At 43.7% G+C, this 19,418-nt stretch overlaps 1 protein-coding gene across 1 annotated transcript in view; it reads right to left on the bottom strand.

Moving 5' to 3' along the window:
* Positions 1-523: 523 nt before the first annotated feature.
* The window catches only part of LOC129864992 (chemokine-like protein TAFA-2), a 56,711-nt gene continuing 37,816 nt past the window's right edge, over positions 524-19,418 (bottom strand). Inside the window, exons 2-6 of the mRNA XM_055937373.1 lie at positions 18,197-18,300; positions 13,731-13,883; positions 5,109-5,233; positions 4,354-4,410; positions 524-1,816 (exon numbers count right to left, since the gene is read on the bottom strand). Of these exons, the coding sequence (XP_055793348.1) occupies positions 4,381-4,410; positions 5,109-5,233; positions 13,731-13,883; positions 18,197-18,299 (411 nt within the window). The 5' untranslated portion in view covers position 18,300 and the 3' untranslated portion in view covers positions 524-1,816; positions 4,354-4,380. The remainder of the gene's footprint in view (positions 1,817-4,353; positions 4,411-5,108; positions 5,234-13,730; positions 13,884-18,196; positions 18,301-19,418) is intronic.

Raw genomic sequence — 19,418 nt, forward strand, 5'->3', positions numbered from 1 at the left:
TTGTTCATCCCCACAAGGTCAAATGCTATTTCTTGGGGGTTTAGTGTTAAGGTTAGAATTAGTTAAGGTTAGAATTAGGTTTAGGGTTAGGAACTAGGGTTAGGTTTAGAGTTAAGGTTAGGTTTTTGGGTTAAGGTTAAGAGTACGGATTAGGGATAGAGTTAGGTTTAGGTTTAGGGGTTAGGGAAAATAGGATTTTGAATGGGACTGAATTGTGTGTCCCCACAAGGTTAGTTATACAAGACTGTGTGTGTGCGTGTGTGTGTGTGTGTGTGTGTGTGTGTATACACATATTTGTTTTTTGTATACCATGTGTTGTGGCATAGCCCATAAAGAGGACTCTGAAAGGAATCAATGTTCCATTCCACAATAGAGATACTCAATCTAAGGGCTGCTGTATAATCATTATGAAGCCTTATCAGCTTCATATTGTAGCCTACACTGTGTGAAGCATAGCTAAACAGAGTCAATCTCTGGTTTCTTCTTCCTACACCTGAGGAGGTTAAGGGTCACATGACAAGCATTAAGTTAAGACACAACCACAGTTTATTATTCGAAGATGTTATCACTTGCACAGACGAAGGAAGCGTCAGAGATACCTGTTGAAAAGTTATCAGCGAATCAGAAATTCATTTTTAAAAGTACTTAACACTTAACCGGCCCCTACCAACCCCATGGACTATAGCCAGTTTTGTAGAATGAATGCATTTTAGCTTGCATACATTAACATAAACTTTACATGGACATTCGAATCTGAGCTTCAGCATTGTGCAACATATACAAACTAACTGGATCAGCTGGCAGTTGATAGGAGGATTTTCAAAAGAACATAAGCAAACGCTAAGCACACTAGGGGTAACTCATTTGCGCACCACTTTCATTCATGTGTACATTTTCAAAAGTATGCACCTAGTGCCCCAATCTGCTCTCGATGAAATGAAAGATGATGCCCTTAGAATAAAACATGCAAATCAAACATGACCTTCAGTTTTCAGTTTTGGTGGTGGAAATCCTACATTGTAGTCTGCCCTATACATCAGTAGTCTACATCAATTTGTCCTTGGATACATCACATTCTCTCAACTGCCATTGGTTTTGCCATTGACTGCAACTCTCATTTGAATAAGCTATGTACCCTGCGCGCAGCACCATCGAGAACGGCCACCCACAATGATGGCCACCCATTTAAAAAATATGGAGGTGTACATACGCCAATTCCAGTACCTGTGCCTTTTTTGTGCTCCTTTGAAAATCACCCGGCATGTTCAATGATTGGCTCAATACAATAAGGTTCACCAATTTTATATTTCTTATTCTTTCCATTTTCTGACCATCATTTAATTGATAAAAACTGGATCAAATTTGACTCGTCCCTGATATTCATGGGGGAAATTCTTGATATTGATGATAGTCTGTTACAGTTATGATGCACAATGCATTCTGTGGGGGAAAAAACTATTTCCCTAAGAAAAACTATCACTTTACAAATAATGTTTAGGCAAAATTAACCATTGTAATCCACTATAAGCAGAACAATGTTAGAGAATAAAAAGACATCCTGATGTCCAATGTGGTGATAGTCATGTCTGGGCTTTTCAAAATAAAGGTCCCCTCTACTGAGCAATCATTTAGGTGTGTTCACTCTTCTCTTCTCATCCAGATGTCCTTTGTTACCCTGTGTTTGTAAGTCTTCCAGAATATTCATAGTATAGTCTCCAATAGAGGGAGTCTCTATTTACAAAAAGGGTCACTGCAATGTTCTTGAGTCCATGATGGTATTCCACAGGTAAAGACCCAGTAACATTTATTGCTCCACCTGTAACACAAACACATTTCCATGAACATCAGGCCATCCAGATTTCATCTCACAATGAATACAGTATGTGCAACACAACCAACGCCACTGTTTCACCAACCGGTTGTTGAGTTATAAAAGGATTCTAAAGAGTGTCTTTGAAGTGTAGACATAAAGGTTAATGAACAGATTAATTAAAAATCCATTGTTCTACATTCAGTCCCTAGTGACTACAGAGTCAGTTTCTATCTTGTACTTTTCCCAGAAGAATGTGAGGTTATTTGGTGCAAAGTAATCACAAGTCTATCACAAGGCCTTTTGCATCTAAAGTTTACGGTTCATCTGCCTGCATTATGAAATGACCTTTTGAAAAGTTTACAATTCTTAATCTCATGACCTAAGCTTGTATGAATTAGGTGGTTGGTTTTCTTTGCTAGTTTTAATGAGAAAAGGCAATAAAGTGAGCAAAGAAAAGCTATCAGGAGATATTAGCGTCTCCGCTCACAGTGGTCAACAAACAAAGCAAACTCATTAGCGTTCGCAGCCACTGAAATTACCTCTGTCACACTGACTGCACAAGTCACACATGATTTTGTCCACTTCTTTTTCCAGATAGGGGTAAAACGATAATGATAAGCATAATACTAAATCAAGATTTGAAAGGCACAAGTGATTTCCCCTGGATAAGAATGTGCTTTTCCAACTAAATGCCTTTCCCCATCCGTGCTGGGAAATGATTTGTAATGGTAGGCTACACTCAGTGGGAGGAAATTCCTTGAAGAAAATTTAAACAGAGAATATGTTTTGCGGTTTAGGCCAAGTTGTTGTTCAAATTTTTCCTGTTCCACCTTCCATATCACATTCTGGCCTATCCTGACAGGGATGGTGTTTTATCTTGATAAAGGACTTGTGTGGATAGAATTTGCCTTACCGTACAGACTGAGGTTTTCTGCCTCCCCTAGTTTAATGCTGTCAGATACTCTCAGCACTTCGGACCCTTCACAAGATTAAATTGCCCGTCATGAAGCTCCGGCTCTGACTGACAGCTACTCGGCTCAGGCAAAAGTACATTCCGGAAAGGGCTTAAGGAACGTGCCTTGCGAGGAACACCCATAACACCTTCATAACGACGTTCCACTATCGATTCCAGCAGACTGTCTACCGACTAGGCCAGTCTGACAGCTGAGGGAAGCTGCCACGGGAGTTGTCAAGCTACATTTTTACTGCTGAACTTTGCAAAGAAAACAGGCACCTTTGACAGACTAATCAGCTATTTGACTGTGGACAGGCCCATTTTTCATATGTCTTAATACACTGTATTCTCTGTCTCTGAATAAATTATCTTAAAATATAGTGATAAAAAAATTCAATGATAACCCCCAGGCATCGCCTAACTTCATATTAAAAAATCTCTCATAATCATATCAAACACACTCTCAGTAAATTCCATAGATATTTAGGTGAGCACTACGCCACTTTGCATATGTGTAAGGAGAGAGTGTCTTCTTGTCGTTCACATTGCAATAAATTCTCCCCCTCAACGAGCCATTTACATTTCCGAAGCTGTCACTGTGATTAATGTGGTACTAATTTGAGAATAATTCCATGCTACAAAGACAAAGAGAAGGCGCAGGCTTTTGTCAGCAGAGAAAGGAGCCTACACGAGACAGATCTAACGGCATCTCAGTGGAGTTGTCGCAGAAGGGGAAAATTAATGCATCGACTGAGATCATCATCACCAACAGAAGACAGGAGGGATTAAATAGGAATGTGGCACCTTCTGACGGTTTTTCAGGCTGCTTTTAAAACATTTAACTCATAATCTCTTTCTGAATCATATTCAATCACATACATTGTGTTAAACCTAAGGCTGAGTGAAAACAATGAGCGAAACAGGCATATAGCTGCATGGGTCAGAGGGTGACTCATGAAATCCGTAACAGAAAGATACCCAACCTGGCTCGGCTCATTATTCACTGTACGATTATCATTTTCCAATCTATAATGGCTAAATGGGTTATTTGGACATGTTATGCTAGATAATCATTCTCCTGTTCATTCTCCTGCATTCTCAATAGGTTTTGCCCGTGGCAGGGAAGCACATTAGCGGGTAGATGGAAATATGCTTTCATTTTAATGTAAGGCAATTTTATTGAGATGGCATAATCACATTATGGGGAAGCAATGTATTTTCCATCTTCCAAAAAGATGTTGAAGTATCTTGGATGGCAGGTAAAGCAATTAGAACACTCTCTCCAGCTGTTTTGTTGAATTTATCCATTTAAACCATCAATTATCCATGTATAGTCATTACTTGCATCCTAATAAGTACAATTAAGGAGCATGGTGTAAATCTTATTTCCTCATTAAGCAAATGTTCAAACTAATAGAAATGGTTTGCTTGCTGTTTCTCACTTGACACAGTAGGATTGCGATAATGTTTAAACTGTAATATTCAATATTTGCATGAAATGCTATAATCTGAATTCAGAAAACAATGAACATTAACACTGATACTGGTCTAATTCAATCAAATTCATCTAACAAGATTGCATCACCTTGATTCGGTTCCGTGGCATCAAGGGTTACCAGAGCTGATCCCTGTCCGATGAGATCTTTCCGGCGTTCCGTGTTAACAAAGACAGGGGGAAAAGAAGAAGTGAAGAGATGAGTTTTACATTTCAAACCAGGCAAAATTAACACGTGCGTGAGATTATTATGGTTGATCAATCTATCAATACTGCTGCAGCAATACCGGCCACCAAAAAAAATACATTACATTTTGAGGACCCGACTAATCCCTGGATCGATAATTACAGGCTCCAGACAGGTGTGGTGTGGCCAGTTTAAATAATTAAGTACATGGAAGAAGGCAGAACTCAAGTCTAGGGGTCGTCATAACCCAGGGAAGGATATGGGCATCGGGTTACCGCGTTAAAAGCAAGTAATTGGAGTGAGTAATTTGCACGTTTCGGTCCTCAAAATGGCTCTGATAGTGCTAAGGAGACATGTTGGCCCCTCGGATATAGGCCCCCGGGGTCCCAGTAGTGACTGCAAACATTAGACAGTTTTAGCAATGGCACGGCAGAGTGCTGTAATTTCAGACTAAACAGTTTGAACTTGACCAATGATACAAGTAGGCAAGGTCAATAGGTTGAGAAACATATAGGTGTCTTCTTAAACTGAAGTTGACTGTACTTGGTTACTATGAGGACTACTATGACCGCTACCATGTTGGTACTCTGTACAGCTGAAATTAAATAGCTTGTTGCCACTGTCTAAAGTGCAATGTGTTGATTACGATGACCCTTACCTTGGTAGTCTTTATCTTGTTCCCCGTGGCGCAGCTCCATCCCTTTAGATCTGGGAGGACTTTACACTCCTCCCCATCCAGACATGGATGCATCTGACACCACCACTTCTGCTCCACTATAGAGGCTAGGGGAGAACAGAGGCGGCGTTATAATGAGCAGCTTTGAGAGATACTAGGGACACATACAGGAACAGACATGTTCCTTGTTTTACAAAACACTAGGGCTGGGAATTGCCAGGGACCTCACGATACAACATTACCACGACACTTAGGTGCCAATACGATATGCATTGCGATTCTCACGATTCTATATGTACTGCGATTTGATGTTCCAAACTTATTGCTCACTATATGTCTGCTGTAGAGAGAGACATGAGAGAGCCATGAGAAAATTAGTTTTGATTAGTCAGGGAAATAAAAGGGCTGAAAACATGTTGGCTCACAATTTAAACATAAGATGGAGAACAAGCTATAGGATGAAAAATAGCGGCGTTTTGGTGCAGGTACAGCCGACTAGCGCTACCTAACGCTTACGCTACCTACCTATTTCTTTTACAAATCAATACTTGGAGTCAAATATTGATACAATATTGGCAAAAAATTATATGGTGAAACGTAACGGTATCAACTTTTCTCCCCCCATCAGCACAAAATACCATGAAGTAGTTGTATTGTATTTAATGAGAGCCAAACCATCATGCACAGAGACTTATTTGTATCCCACAGGCATGATTATAACAGCAATTTTGTGTCAAGCACCTAGAAGTGACAGTAATTGTACAACGTTGGCTGTATCATACGGTTTGATGTCCAACCAAACTGTTGGAACAGAATACATTTCAAACACTTAACAATGCTTTGAGGAGGTGATCAGGCTCAAACTGAGATGAGAGCTCAGGTAATCCCTGGACGTATAAAAAAGAATAATTAAAAGGTTAAGTGCTGTTCATTTTTCAGAGATCACCCGTGGAGCACTTTAAACTGGGCGCCATTGGCACAGCGCTTTAATTTGCTGAGAATGTCAATACTCAAATGTCATCGAATAGGTCAAACGCATCTGGTGCCAGACTTTAGGTGTGAACTGCTTTTCAAGCCCAAATTGAGGCAGCTCTTTCTGCCTGGTTGGTGGTCTGACTGCCACATTAGTGGGGGTAAGTGATGTTCTGGGACTGACATGGCATAGATGTAAGTCAACTTCAAGGGCCTTTTTCAAAAATGTGAGGGTTTCAAATCGTCCCCTTCCCGTAGAAAGCATAGTGATTGCTGTGCTCTTTCTATTGATTTCAAAGCAGAAACGAGTGTTCCCTTCCCACTTCCCGTAGACCTAGTAGCATAATAAGGACTTTGTGGGACAATGATACATTAGTCTTAACATTCTGATATACAGCACTGTTAATCACCTACATTCACTGTGCAATACAAGGGAACAGGTTTGGAGCCTTGCAAATTAATCTGTGAGCTTTTGAATATGATAACAGGTGCACAAGGAATGCAGCAAATATAATATAAGCTAAGCAAAACTGGGAGGGTTGTGAATTCACGGTTCTGTGGACAAAACTTCAGCCTTGAGGAATTATAAAGCGGTTTTGAGGATACGTAAAGCTGAGTTGACTTTGCGGTGAGGCCTGTTGAAGTGTAGCTAAACCTTGAATGTGGAAATCAGAGTGGCTGTATGATATAACGTAATGAAAGGAAACATGACGCAGCAGTTGTCAGCTTTATGCTTCAGAAGAAGCACATTTACAATGAGGGCTCCCGAGTGGCGCAACGGTCTGAGGCACTGCATCTCGGGGCTAGAGGCGTCACTACAGACCCTGGTTAGATTCCAGGCTATCACCAGGCTATCACAACCGGCCGTGATTGGGAGTTCCATAGGGCGGTGCACAATTGGCCCAGCGTCGTCCAGGTTAGGGTTTGGCTGGGGTAGGCCGTCATTGTAAATAAGAATTTGTTCTTAACTGACTTGCCTAGTTAAATAAAAAAATAAAGATATGTAAATCAAGTACATGTCTTTCTACTGGCAACTTTGAAGCACTCAAATCTACAGTTCACATGCAAACATACACTGATTTCATCATTGATACAGCATTAGACCTATAAAATGGTGGTATTGACATTCTTATCCGGTACATTGAAAACCTCTTACGAATCCAGAAAACAGTTAAGAGAATAGAAGAGATTTAAGGAAGACATTTGTTTTGGAAACTTCGCTCACCACATATGAATCAAATGTATATCTAATTTCAGACTTATTTCACGGAAACACATTCCCTGCTTGCCACACATGAGATTCACTCCAAAACAAGGAGCAGTCACTTATACCCCTGATCTGTCAGTAATTTGAGGATTAAGTCGTACGGTATCAACGGGAGGTGAATCCGGCTTCAAATCAAATCAAATGCGCCGAACACAACAGGTATTACCTTACAGTGAAATGCTTACTTACGAGCTGTCACGCCCTGGCCTTAGTATTATTTGTTTTCTTTATTATTTTAGTTAGGTCAGGGTGTGACATGGGGAATGTTTGTGTTTTATAGGTTTTGGGTGGTTATATGGTAAAGGGGGTGTTGGGTGTAGTGTATGGGTTTGTGTTGAGTGCATGTGTCTAGCTGTGTCTATGTTGGTGTAGTTGTCTAGGAGAGTCTATGGTTACCTGAATGGGTTCCCAATTAGAGACAGCTGATTTCTGTTGTCTCTGATTGGGAGCCATATTTAGGGTAGCCATGGGTTTTCGTTTGATGTGGGTAATTGTCTATGTTATACGTTTGTAGCCTGTGTGTGCACTTCGTTCTTAGCTTCACGATCGTTTTCTTGTTTTGTTTAGTGTATAAGTGTTTTTGTTTCGTTTTGCCTTTGTATTCATTAAAAGGAATATGGCTTATTTTCCTACTGCTGCGTTTTGGTCCGTCAATCCTCCACACGATCGTGACAGAATTACCCACCAACATCGGATCAAGCGGCATGTAAAGCGGCAACAGGACCCACCTACACAGGATTCTTGGACATGGGAGGAGATACTGGATGGTAAGGGGCCGTGGGCACAACCGGGAGAATATCGCCTCCCTCGTGAAGAGCTGGAGGCAGCGAAAGCCGAGAGGCGATATGAGGAGGCAGCACGGAAGCAAGGCTGGAGACCTGTGAGTAATACCCAAAAATTTCTTGGGGAGGGGCTCATGGGGAGTGTGGCGAGTCCAGATGGGAGATCTGCGTCAACTTCCCGTGCTACCCGTGAGGACTCTAAGAGGGAACCTGAGCCAGTCGGGCTGATATTGGAGGTGAGCAATGGGAATGATACAGAGACTGTTAAGGATATATTGGGGAGGTTGGAAGAGAGTGAAATGAGGGAGCTGCTGTGTTGGTGCGTGAGGCACAAGATCCACCCGACAGAGCGTGTGCGGGATGTGAGGTTACCTGAGTCAGCTCTCCATGCTCGTCCTGATGTGCGTGCTAACAGTCTGGGAATGACAGTCCCACGAACCAGGCCTCCTGTACGCCTCCCTAGTCCTGCACCTCCTGTATTAGTAACTCTCTAACTCTCCTCTCTAACTCCCACATACTAACTCTCCTGTGACAGTCCCCAGCCCAGTACAACCAGTGCCTCCTCCACGCACTAGCCCTATGGTGCGTGTCTCCAGCCCTTTACCACCAGTGCCTAAATCACGCACCAAGCCTCCTGTGTGTCCCCAGAGTCCTGTGCGTCCTGTTGCTGCTCCCCGCACTAGCCCTGAGATGCGTGTCCCCAGCCCGGTACCACCAGTTCCGGCACCACGCACTAGGCCTAATGTGCGCTCCCAGGGTCCAGTATGCCCTGTTCCTTATCCCCGCACTAGCCCTGAGATGCGTGTCCCCAGTCCGGTACCACCAGTTCCGGCACCACGCACTAGGCCTAATGTGCGCTCCCAGGGTCCAGTATGCCCTGTTCCTTCTCCCCGCACTAGCCCTGAGATGCGTATCCCCAGCCCGGTACCACCAGTTCCGGCACCACGCACCAGGCCTACAGTGCGCCTCAGCCGGTCAGAGGCTGCCGTCTGCACAGCGATGCCTGAACTGCCCGTCTACCCAGCGCCATCTGAGCCATCCGTCTACCCAGCGCCATCTGAGCCATCCGTCTACCCAGCGCCATCTGAGCCATCCGTCTACCCAGCGCCATCTGAGCCATCCGTCTACCCAGCGCCATCTGAGCCATCCGTCTACCCAGCGCCATCTGAGCCATCCGTCTACCCAGCGCCATCTGAGCCATCCGTCTACCCAGCGCCATCTGAGCCATCCGTCTACCCAGCGCCATCTGAGCCATCCGTCTACCCAGCGCCATCTGAGCCATCCGTCTACCCAGCGCCATCTGAGCCATCCGTCTACCCAGCGCCATCTGAGCCATCCGTCTGCCCCGAGCCGTCAGAGCCATCCGTCTGCCCCGAGCCGTCAGAGCCGCCCGTCTGCCCCGAGCCGTCAGAGCCGCCCGTCTGTCCCGAGCCATCAGAGCCGTTCGTCAGTCAGGAGCCGCTAGAGCCGTTCGTCAGACAGGATCTGCCAGAGCCGCCAACCAGACAGGATCTGCCAGAGCCGCCAACCAGACAGGATCTGCCAGAGCCGCCAACCAGACAGGATCTGCCAGAGCCGCCAACCAGACAGGATCTGCCAGAGCCGCCAACCAGACAGGATCTGCCAGAGCCGCCAGCCAGACAGGATCTGCCAGAGCCGCCAGCCAGACAGGATCTGCCAGAGCCGCCAGCCAGACAGGATCTGCCAGAGCCGCCAGCCAGACAGGATCTGCCAGAGCCGCCAGCCAGCCATGAGCAGCCAGATCCGTCAGCCAGCCATGAGCAGCCAGATCCATCAGCCAGCCATGAGCAGCCAGATCCGTCAGCCAGCCATGAGCAGCCAGATCCGTCAGCCAGCCATGAGCAGCCAGATCCGTCAGCCAGCCATGAGCAGCCAGATCCGTCAGCCAGCCATGAGCAGCCAGATCCGTCAGCCAGCCATGAGCAGCCAGATCCGTCAGCCAGCCATGAGCAGCCAGATCCGTCAGCCAGCCATGAGCAGCCAGATCCGTCAGCCAGCCATGAGCAGCCAGATCCGTCAGCCAGCCATGAGCAGCCAGATCCGTCAGCCAGCCATGAGCAGCCAGATCCGTCAGCCAGCCATGAGCAGCCAGATCCGTCAGCCAGCCATGAGCAGCCAGATCCGTCAGCCAGCCATGGGCCGTTCCTCAGTCCGGAGCTGCAGTCCCTCAGTCCGGAGCTGCCCCTTATCCTGGTGCTGCCCCTTATCCTGGTGCTGCCACTTATCCTGGTGCTGCCCCTTATCCTGGTGCTGCCACTTATCCTGGTGCTGCCCCTTAGTCCGGAGCTGCCCCTTAGTCCGGAGCTGCCCCTTAGTCCGGAGCTGCCCCTTAGTCCGGAGCTGCCCCTTAATTCAGTGGGGTTAATGTGGAGGGGGGTCATTGGGAGGAAGCTACGGAGGCGGTTAGGGACTGTGGTGGGGTGGGGACCACGACCAGTGCCGGAGCCGCCACCGTGGAAGGAAGCCCACCCAGACCCTCCCCTAGACTGTGTGCTGGTGCGCTCGGAGTTCGCACCTTAAGGGGGGGGGGTTATGTCACGCCCTGGCCTTAGTATTATTTGTTTTCTTTATTATTTTAGTTAGGTCAGGGTGTGACATGGGGAATGTTTGTGTTTTATAGGTTTTGGGTGGTTATATGGTAAAGGGGGTGTTGGGTGTAGTGTATGGGTTTGTGTTGAGTGCATGTGTCTAGCTGTGTCTATGTTGGTGTAGTTGTCTAGGAGAGTCTATGGTTACCTGAATGGGTTCCCAATTAGAGACAGCTGATTTCTGTTGTCTCTGATTGGGAGCCATATTTAGGGTAGCCATGGGCTTTCGTTTGATGTGGGTAATTGTCTATGTTATATGTTTGTAGCCTGTGTGTGCACTTCGTTCTTAGCTTCACGATCGTTTTCTTGTTTCGTTTAGTGTATAAGTGTTTTTGTTTCGTTTTGCCTTTGTATTCATTAAAAGGAATATGGCTTATTTTCCTACTGCTGCGTTTTGGTCCGTCAATCCTCCACACGATCGTGACACGAGCCCCTAAACAACAATGCAGTTTTAAAAAATACGGATAAGAATAAGAAATAAAAGTAACAAGTAATTAAAGAGCAGCAGTAAAATAACAATAGCGAGACTATGTACAGGGGGGTACCGGTACAGAGTCAATGTGCGGGGGCACCGGTTAGTTGAGGTAATATGTACATGTAGGTAGAGTTGTTAAAGTGACTATGCATAGATGATAACAACAGAGAGTAGCAGCGTTGAAAAAGGTGGGTGTGGGGGGGGGGGGGGGGGGGGGGGGGGGGAATGTGAATAGTCTGGGTAGCCATTTGACTAGATGTTCAGGAGTCTTATGGCTTGAGGGTAGAAGCTTTTTAGAAGCTTCTTGGACCTAGACTTGGCACTCCGGTAACTCTGCTGTGCGGTAGCGGGCTTGGGCCCAACGTTGCACTGAAGGTGTAAAATTGGGTTCTGGTGGGAAAAGACGACACATTTCTGGGTGCCTGAAGATAACACTCATTGAAACGGCGCTGAGATTCACAACATCTACTTTCACGTCCTATAGGTACAGTGTCTTCAGAAAGTATTCACACCAGTAGAGGCTGCGGAGGGGAGAACAGCTCATAATAATGGCCGGAATGGAGAAAATGGAATGGCACCAAACACCTGGAGACCATGTGTATTGATGCATTCTGCTCCAGTCATTACCACGAGCCCATTCTCCCCAATTAAGGTGCCACCAACCTCCTGCGATTCACACCCCTTGAGTCAATACATGTTAGAATCACCTTTGGCAGCGATTACAGCTGTGAGTCTTTCTCGGTAAGTCTCTAAGAGCTTTGCACACCTGGATTGTACACTATTTGCACGTTATTCTTGTTGATCTTTGCTAGACAGACATTTTCAAGTCTTGACATAGATTTTCAAACCAATTTAAGTCAAAACTGTAACTAGCCAACTCAGGAAAATTCAATGTCATCTTGGTACGCAACTCCAATGTATATTTGGCCTTGTGTTTTAGGTTATTGTCCTGCTGAAAGTTGAATTTGTCTCACAGTGTCTGTTGGAAAGCAGACTGAACCAGGATTTCCTCTAGGATTTTGCTTGTGGTTAGCTCTATTCCGTTTTCTTTTAATCATTAAAAAAAACTCCCTAGTCCTTGCTGATGACAAGCATACCCGTAACATGACGAAGACACCACCATGCTTGAAAAATGGTACCAATGATGTGTTGTGTTGGATTTGCCCCAAACATAACGCTTTGTAATCAGGACATAAAATGTATTTCTTTGCCACATGTTTAGCAGTATTACTTTCTGTGTAGGCCTTCATTCTTTTCACTCTGTCAATTAGGTTAGTATTGTGGAGTAACTACAATGTCGTTGACCCATCCTCACTTTTCTCCTATAACAGCCATTCAACTCTAACTGTTTTAAAGTCAACATTGGCTTGGTGAAATCCCTGAGTGGTTTCCTTCCTCTCTGGCAACTGAGTTAAGAAGGATGCCTGTATCTTTGTAGTGACTGAGTGTATTGAGACATCCAAAGTGTAATTAATAACTTAATAACTTCACAATGCTCAAAGGGATATTCAATGTCTGCTTTTTTAAATTTATACCCATCTGCCAACAGATGCACTTCTTTGCGAGGCATTGGAAAACATCCCTGGTCTTTGTGGTTGAATCTGTGTTTGAAATCCACTGCTCGACTGAGGGACCTTACAGAGATGAGGTAGTCATTCAAAGATCATGTTAAACACTATTATTGCACAAAGTCCCTGCAACGTATTATGTTACTTGTTAAGCACATCTTTTACTCCTGAACGTATTTAGGCTTGCCATAACAAAGGGGTTGAATACCTATTGACTGAAGACATTTCTGCTTTTCATGTTTTATTAATTAGAAAAACATTTTTTTAAACATAATTCCGCTTTGACATTATGGGGTATTTTCTGTAGGCCAGTGACAAAAATGTTCTAACTTTAATTAATTTTAAATACGGGCTGTAACACAACAAAATGTGGAAAAAGTCAAGGGGTATGAATCCTTTCTGAAGGTAGTGTATTTGGCATGTTCAGCTCATTCTAATAGGACCACATGGTTCTACAGCACTATAGGGAGTGAGAGGAGGAGTACAATTCAGCAAGGCCATTACTGTAAAAGGCAGAGACACTACTGAGTTGTAAAGCACCAGACCAGACGGAATTTTAGGTTGAAAAACAGGAGACCAAACTAATTTCCCATGAGGATACGACTATGGCACAGGAGCACTTCTGGTAAACACTTTTTAACACATTTCATTACAGCTTAACACTTGTAAAGTGCATTGTAAAGTTTAAGTATAAAACAAAGTATAAATTAAGCCTCTGTGGATGGCTATGACTAAGCACCTTGTGGTCTGAAGCGTTACAAAATTAACAACAATTCTTAAGAGCAGTTTCACTAAGGAAGACAGTGCGAGTTCACAAAATAAAGATTGAATGATGATCTCAGCCTAACCTCCTCCTATTAGTACGAGTGGAACAGACCATCAGCAAAAAAAGACACATCGATAGCACATTAAATATTCAGCTGGAACGTACCATCTACACAGGACGGGGCAGCTCTGGTCGTCCCAGCCACTTGTCCAGGGAAGCAGGAGCATTTAACCGTTTGGGAGCGTTCTTCTATTTTATTCTTGTTGCAGCATCGATGTAAAGCCACAACCTCGCAAGTGCCGGTTCTGACTTGATGCACTGTAGAAAACATAGAACAGATTGAAATCAGAATTAGCCACTTGATAAGTCAGTAAATGCTTGTCAGAACTAAAATAATGCAACAGTACTTCCACATAGCCTAAAACTCTGGTTATTGTGCAGCACAAAAAAGTGCAGCACAAAAAAGAGCCACAACGCAAATACTATTGTATTACTTATGCTGTGTGACTGCAAAAAAAGTTAGAATCAAGCGTTCATTTTTAACAGGCAATAGAGTAGGCCTACTATATGTCCATTGTAGAGTTAACTTTGTATTAGGTTGGCTAACAGCCTGTTCACATAATCAGAACACTGGAGGCAGGTAGCCTAGTGGTTAGAGCGTTGGACATGTAACCGAAAGGTTGCAAGATCGAATGCCTGAGCTGACAAGGTAAAAATCTGTCGTTCTGCCCCTGAACAAGGCAGTTAACCCACTGCTCCTAGGCTGTCATTGAAAAGAAGAATTTGTGACTTGCCTAGTTAAATAAATAAAATATACCTGTTAAGGGAGGCTCCCAAATACTTATGCGGTATCCAAACCCTGAAGGTACAGAATAACTACAATTAAGCTTTAAAATAGTTTTTAACTGCAAGAATCAGCCGAGGAATTAGTAGGCTATTCAAAAAACATTTGAAAAATACCTATCTAAGGAGTTACTGTATTTTGAGCCAATTTACAGCTCAGGCTACATTGTCTGAATTATTTAGAGACTGTGCTGCTTCCTGCTCTTTTAATTACATGTGACATTTTCACAAGGAGTCCGTCCTTCTGCAGAGGCAGTTATTGCTCATTTGGTAAACAACAAATGAAAAGTGCTGTGGAACCTTCCCACTGATTGCTTTACTTTATACCAGTGAAGCCAGCCAAGCTTATTTAATTAAATTGCATTTGCATGCCTTGTTATGTTATTTTCTTTTTTTCAATTAGGCAGAAATGTCGTAGGAGGAGGTAGGGTATTGAGTTGACTGTATTGCAGCTGCATCAACACCTAAAGTAACATCCTCAACACCACCATCACTGGGACACAATGTGGAAGAGTCACACATCAATCAATAACATTTGAATGTTTCCAATAGCTTCGATCAAATTGAATGCAGTGGTTGATGAACTCACAGTAGCAGATAAGAGTATTATTGCTCAGGTGAGATTCCTCACACTAACTGTTAGGAGTTCAAGCAGATGAGTAGTCGTGCCATGTTATAGAGAGGTGTTAGGTATCGGCCTATAGATTAAAAGACAAGCAGGAAGTGAAAAGGAGGGAGGCGGAGCTCTTTTTTGATAATACACAAGTTTTGATAGCGCTTCTGCTATCGCCGTCCCCCCTGTGCCTGCTCATACATCAAAATAACTGAGGAGCAATCGCTTGAACGTAGCGGGAGTTTGACTCACACACTAGTCGTATCAAAAAAGATATGAATGACAAATACGTTTCTGCCGGCGTTGCTTAGATCAATGTAAAAGTAGCGCCACGCTTCACACAGAGAGGAAGAGTTTTTTTGAGTAGATTTGGAGCTCTAGCCGTATGACCACTGTGCTGTCCTGCTATGAAACAGAGGTTTTATATGTACTTGGGAATGAGTCTTTTCCCAGAGTGCCAGAGAAGCGCCTTTCCCTGCTGGGCCGGTGCATGGGAAAGGAGTGAGTGGCTTTATATACTTGTGAAAAGAATATTCCAAGGTGATGAAGAACTGGTGACCCATGTAATTGCTATGCACTGACTACAAATTGATTCTCTGGGTCTGTGTTACGAAAGTGGAACCAACACTACAGTTCATGATTATATTCACTTTTTATTTTTATATAGCCATTATTTCTCTCTGTTTGAGAGGCTTTTGGCCAGGCTGGTCTCAGATGTACAGTACAGAATGTCTCGATTTTTTTTAACCTTCAAATCAATTCTGAATATGCAATTTTAGCAATAGTGCAAGTGAAGACAACCAGCGGCACAAATAGCTTTTCAAATCATTGATCCTTATGGTGTTCTGCATCTGACGTCCGTAAAGCTTGGGCCATAGATAGAAACGTTTCTTATCGTTTTGATCATGTAAATTGGTCGTGAACACATAAGATACATTTTATTGCAGGGCTCCACTGAAGCGGACAGTCTGTGTAGTGAAATCCTCAAGGCACACTACAAATCAGATTAAGAAGTGAAATCAAATGTATTTTCCCTAGGGCAATGCAATTGCTGATCTATTCCTCACCAAGAAAAATTGATTATGCTGTTTCAGAAAAAAAATAAGAAAAATAAGACTCCCAAATGGTTGGCAACTGTGCTCTTGAGGAAAAGAACAATGTTTATTTTTTGGGCAATCCATTTGCACTGTTACCAGCCAACTGATTTCCCAACAAACACTGGAAATCGACAAAGAAGATAAAATGCACTTACAGACATAATAGGATACTCGTTCTGGGTTGCCCATAATTCAAATAGAATTGCTCCCGTATAATGGGGGGATAAGGGCATTCTCATCATGTTTTTAAGTAGGCTGAATAGGTCGTAAACCTTTGGAGTGAGACCGTGCTTCATTGTACATTTTATTGCAATGCGCTAATGGTCGATGACAGTAATTGGACAAACTAAAGCTATATGTTTAGTCTCAGTGCTAATTGTATATGTCCAGTGTTTTCCCATTGGATCAATACTTGGAATATTAGGAAATATATAGATGATCAGAAACATTCCTCCACTGACTTTACAAGGACAGTGGGTCATTGTAGTGATAAGGATTGTAAAGGTCCTTGGACATCATATTCCAAGGATGTGTATCCGGTAGGAGTGCCCATAGGGTCAAGTGCTCTTGTTGTGCCTCTCCAGTATTGCACCTTGACCGTGTAAACAACTCAATACAATGGCAAATACAAGGTGAACCAGAGAGAGCAACTCGGAAGGCAAGGCAGATCACTCTTCCTGCACATCTCAGCAAATTAAAGCCGACACGTCAAAGCGCAAAGAGGGAAGAGTGTTTTGAAGATATACAAATTTATGCAGCTTTTTGCTGACAGAAGCCACTAATATAAAAAAAGTATTGCGAGCACTCAAATAGGACACAAAGTGCATTAGAAAATCAATTTCTTTGCTTGCCGAAACCAACAATATTTACTTAGGGTGGTTCTTTTTTTCAATGGTATAATTTATTTTTTCTTGTGTTCTCTGGGAATATTTTTTTTTCTTCGACTTTGAACGTGTTCTGGATTGATTTCATCCCTGGAATGATAACAGGTTTACAGCAACAGAAATAACACCCGAGGGAAATTAGAGGGCTGCTGAAGCTATCAGATAGAAATTGAACGTGTGCGAGATTATTCTGATCCAATTCCTGCAGAAATGATGAGCGCCTTGAGTAAGGATCGCTGCCAATCAAAAGCCACATGCTGGAGGCCCATGCCCTACTTTAATTGGTCGACAGACAGAAGAAAGCTAAATATTTTCTGTCATGTCCACGAATGGCCATCCTGCATGTCTACGGAATCACCATGCCAATTATCTGCGACAGTGGATTGTCAGTGAGGCTCTCAGTGTTGAAACCAATGAGGTTAAAACATTCGCGTTGCCCCACACTTGTAATGTTACTGAGATGCCATAACTGATCTCACTGGGTTCTAGTGATGTTCTAGTGGTGTTTCAGCGTGTCAACAGTCTTAACAAGACAAGGGAACTTTGAATTGCATCTCTTTCACACATTTAATCCCTATCACACAATCCTTTTCGATGAAACATCAGGTGCATTGAATCATCTATGAGCTAAGATAAAACATCTAGGCCTTCTATAGGCTATAAAAAGTTATTATATTGTGAAGGCTCAGAGATCAGACATCATCTAAACTAGCAAGATTAATGTAGTTGCATCCCCTTTTGCCCTCACAACAGCCTAAATTCGTTGAGGCATGGACTCTGCAAGGTGTTGAAAGCATTCCATCGGTCTGACTGGCACCTACTACAGTTCCATACCCCGTTCAAAGGCACTTAAATATTCTGTCTTGCCCATTCACCCTCTAAATGGCACACATAAACAATTCATGTCTCAATTGTCTCAAGGCATAAAAATCCTTCTTTAACCTGTCTTCTCCCCTTCATCTACACTGATTGAAGTGGCATTAACAAGTGACATCAATAAGGGATCATAGCTTTCACCTGGATTCACCTGGTCAGTCTGTTCATAATGTGTTGTGCACTCAGTACATATACAGTAGGCATCTGCCAAAATGAGCGTAAAAAAAATGCAACGAGCATGCTCCACTTTGTCCATGACAGCCAACAGACGCTCATCATAACACGCCCCTTCTTACAGGTGTACCGTACTGTCCTTACCTCTGTGACCTTCTGTTGGTCTAGCCATCTCCAGCAGAGTCACCATGCAGACCATTAGAAGTAGAACCCCTTTACTTCCTTGCTGTGTGTGTCTCTCACTCATCCTGCGAGAGAAAAACAGAGAGGGTGAAGAGAGATACACGGCTACACTTTGTTAAAACAAACTATGGTTATACACTTATACACAAGCATCTCATTATCTACTACAGCATCTCGCACGTTAGGCATTTAGGTCATCCAAAACATGGCCGTTGCATCTCAGTGGTCTTATGAGACTTCCTCTCTCCACATTGCTATCATTCATCAACGTTGATCTGTAACAACTGGACAGGTGAAAGAAAATCATCCCGTTGGTTTCTGCCATATTACTTCCACCAATCGTGTCTATTTGGATCAGTGCGAAAAGAGGAAGACATTTGACTAGTGAGGTCCCATGGTTCACATTCATTCTGCTCCTGCCTTTTCAAATCCACTTCCAAGAAAGGCACAACAAGCGTCCATCTCGTAGTGTCTTCTCCAGTGTTGTAGGAGATGTGCTTTAAATTGCATCAGGCCAACCTCTGCTATAGTATGCCTGCTGACCGGAAGCCTACACACTAGCCAACTACTCATCTCCACCTTCTCCTTCATTATCCCCCTCTCTATCTTTTTCTGCCCATCCCCTCATCTCCAGTTTCATTCACTTGCTTTACCTCCGTCTCTACCATATTTCCTAATTAACTCTCTCTATGACGGAGCCAAAGGGCTATTCAGAGCAGGTGAGGCCCTCTGCCACCCCCACACAGGCCCTCACCATTTCAGTAGGGCAGTAGGGCAGAGGCCCGTGGGCTGTGGCTCCACACAGGGAGGAGACGAGAGAAGATCCTGGGTTCTTCTACTCAGAATTAATCCATTCCTTCTGCCTTACCCTGGGCCTTGCAATCTTTTCTCCCTAATGAAGTGTGGTTGAGATTGGGACGGAATACATAAACCATTTGGCATTGCTTGCTATCCTTGACAGGAAATGATCAAATTTCAAACACAAGACACAAGTGGTGCAGTAATTACTGGAAGAGGCGAGGTATCAGATGCCATGAGGCAGAGACAGTTACATGCTTTGTCTACCCCTTTTATTTCACCATCCCCTGTCTTTCTCCACCTCGATCATTGACATATAGATTGCGTATCTCTCACAGGGATTATCAGATTATTCATGTAGTTCATTTTATTTTTGCAATCATGA

This window comes from Salvelinus fontinalis, chromosome 11 (genome assembly GCF_029448725.1).
Source record: "Salvelinus fontinalis isolate EN_2023a chromosome 11, ASM2944872v1, whole genome shotgun sequence".
In the NCBI taxonomy this organism is placed as follows: Eukaryota; Metazoa; Chordata; class Actinopteri; order Salmoniformes; family Salmonidae; genus Salvelinus; species Salvelinus fontinalis.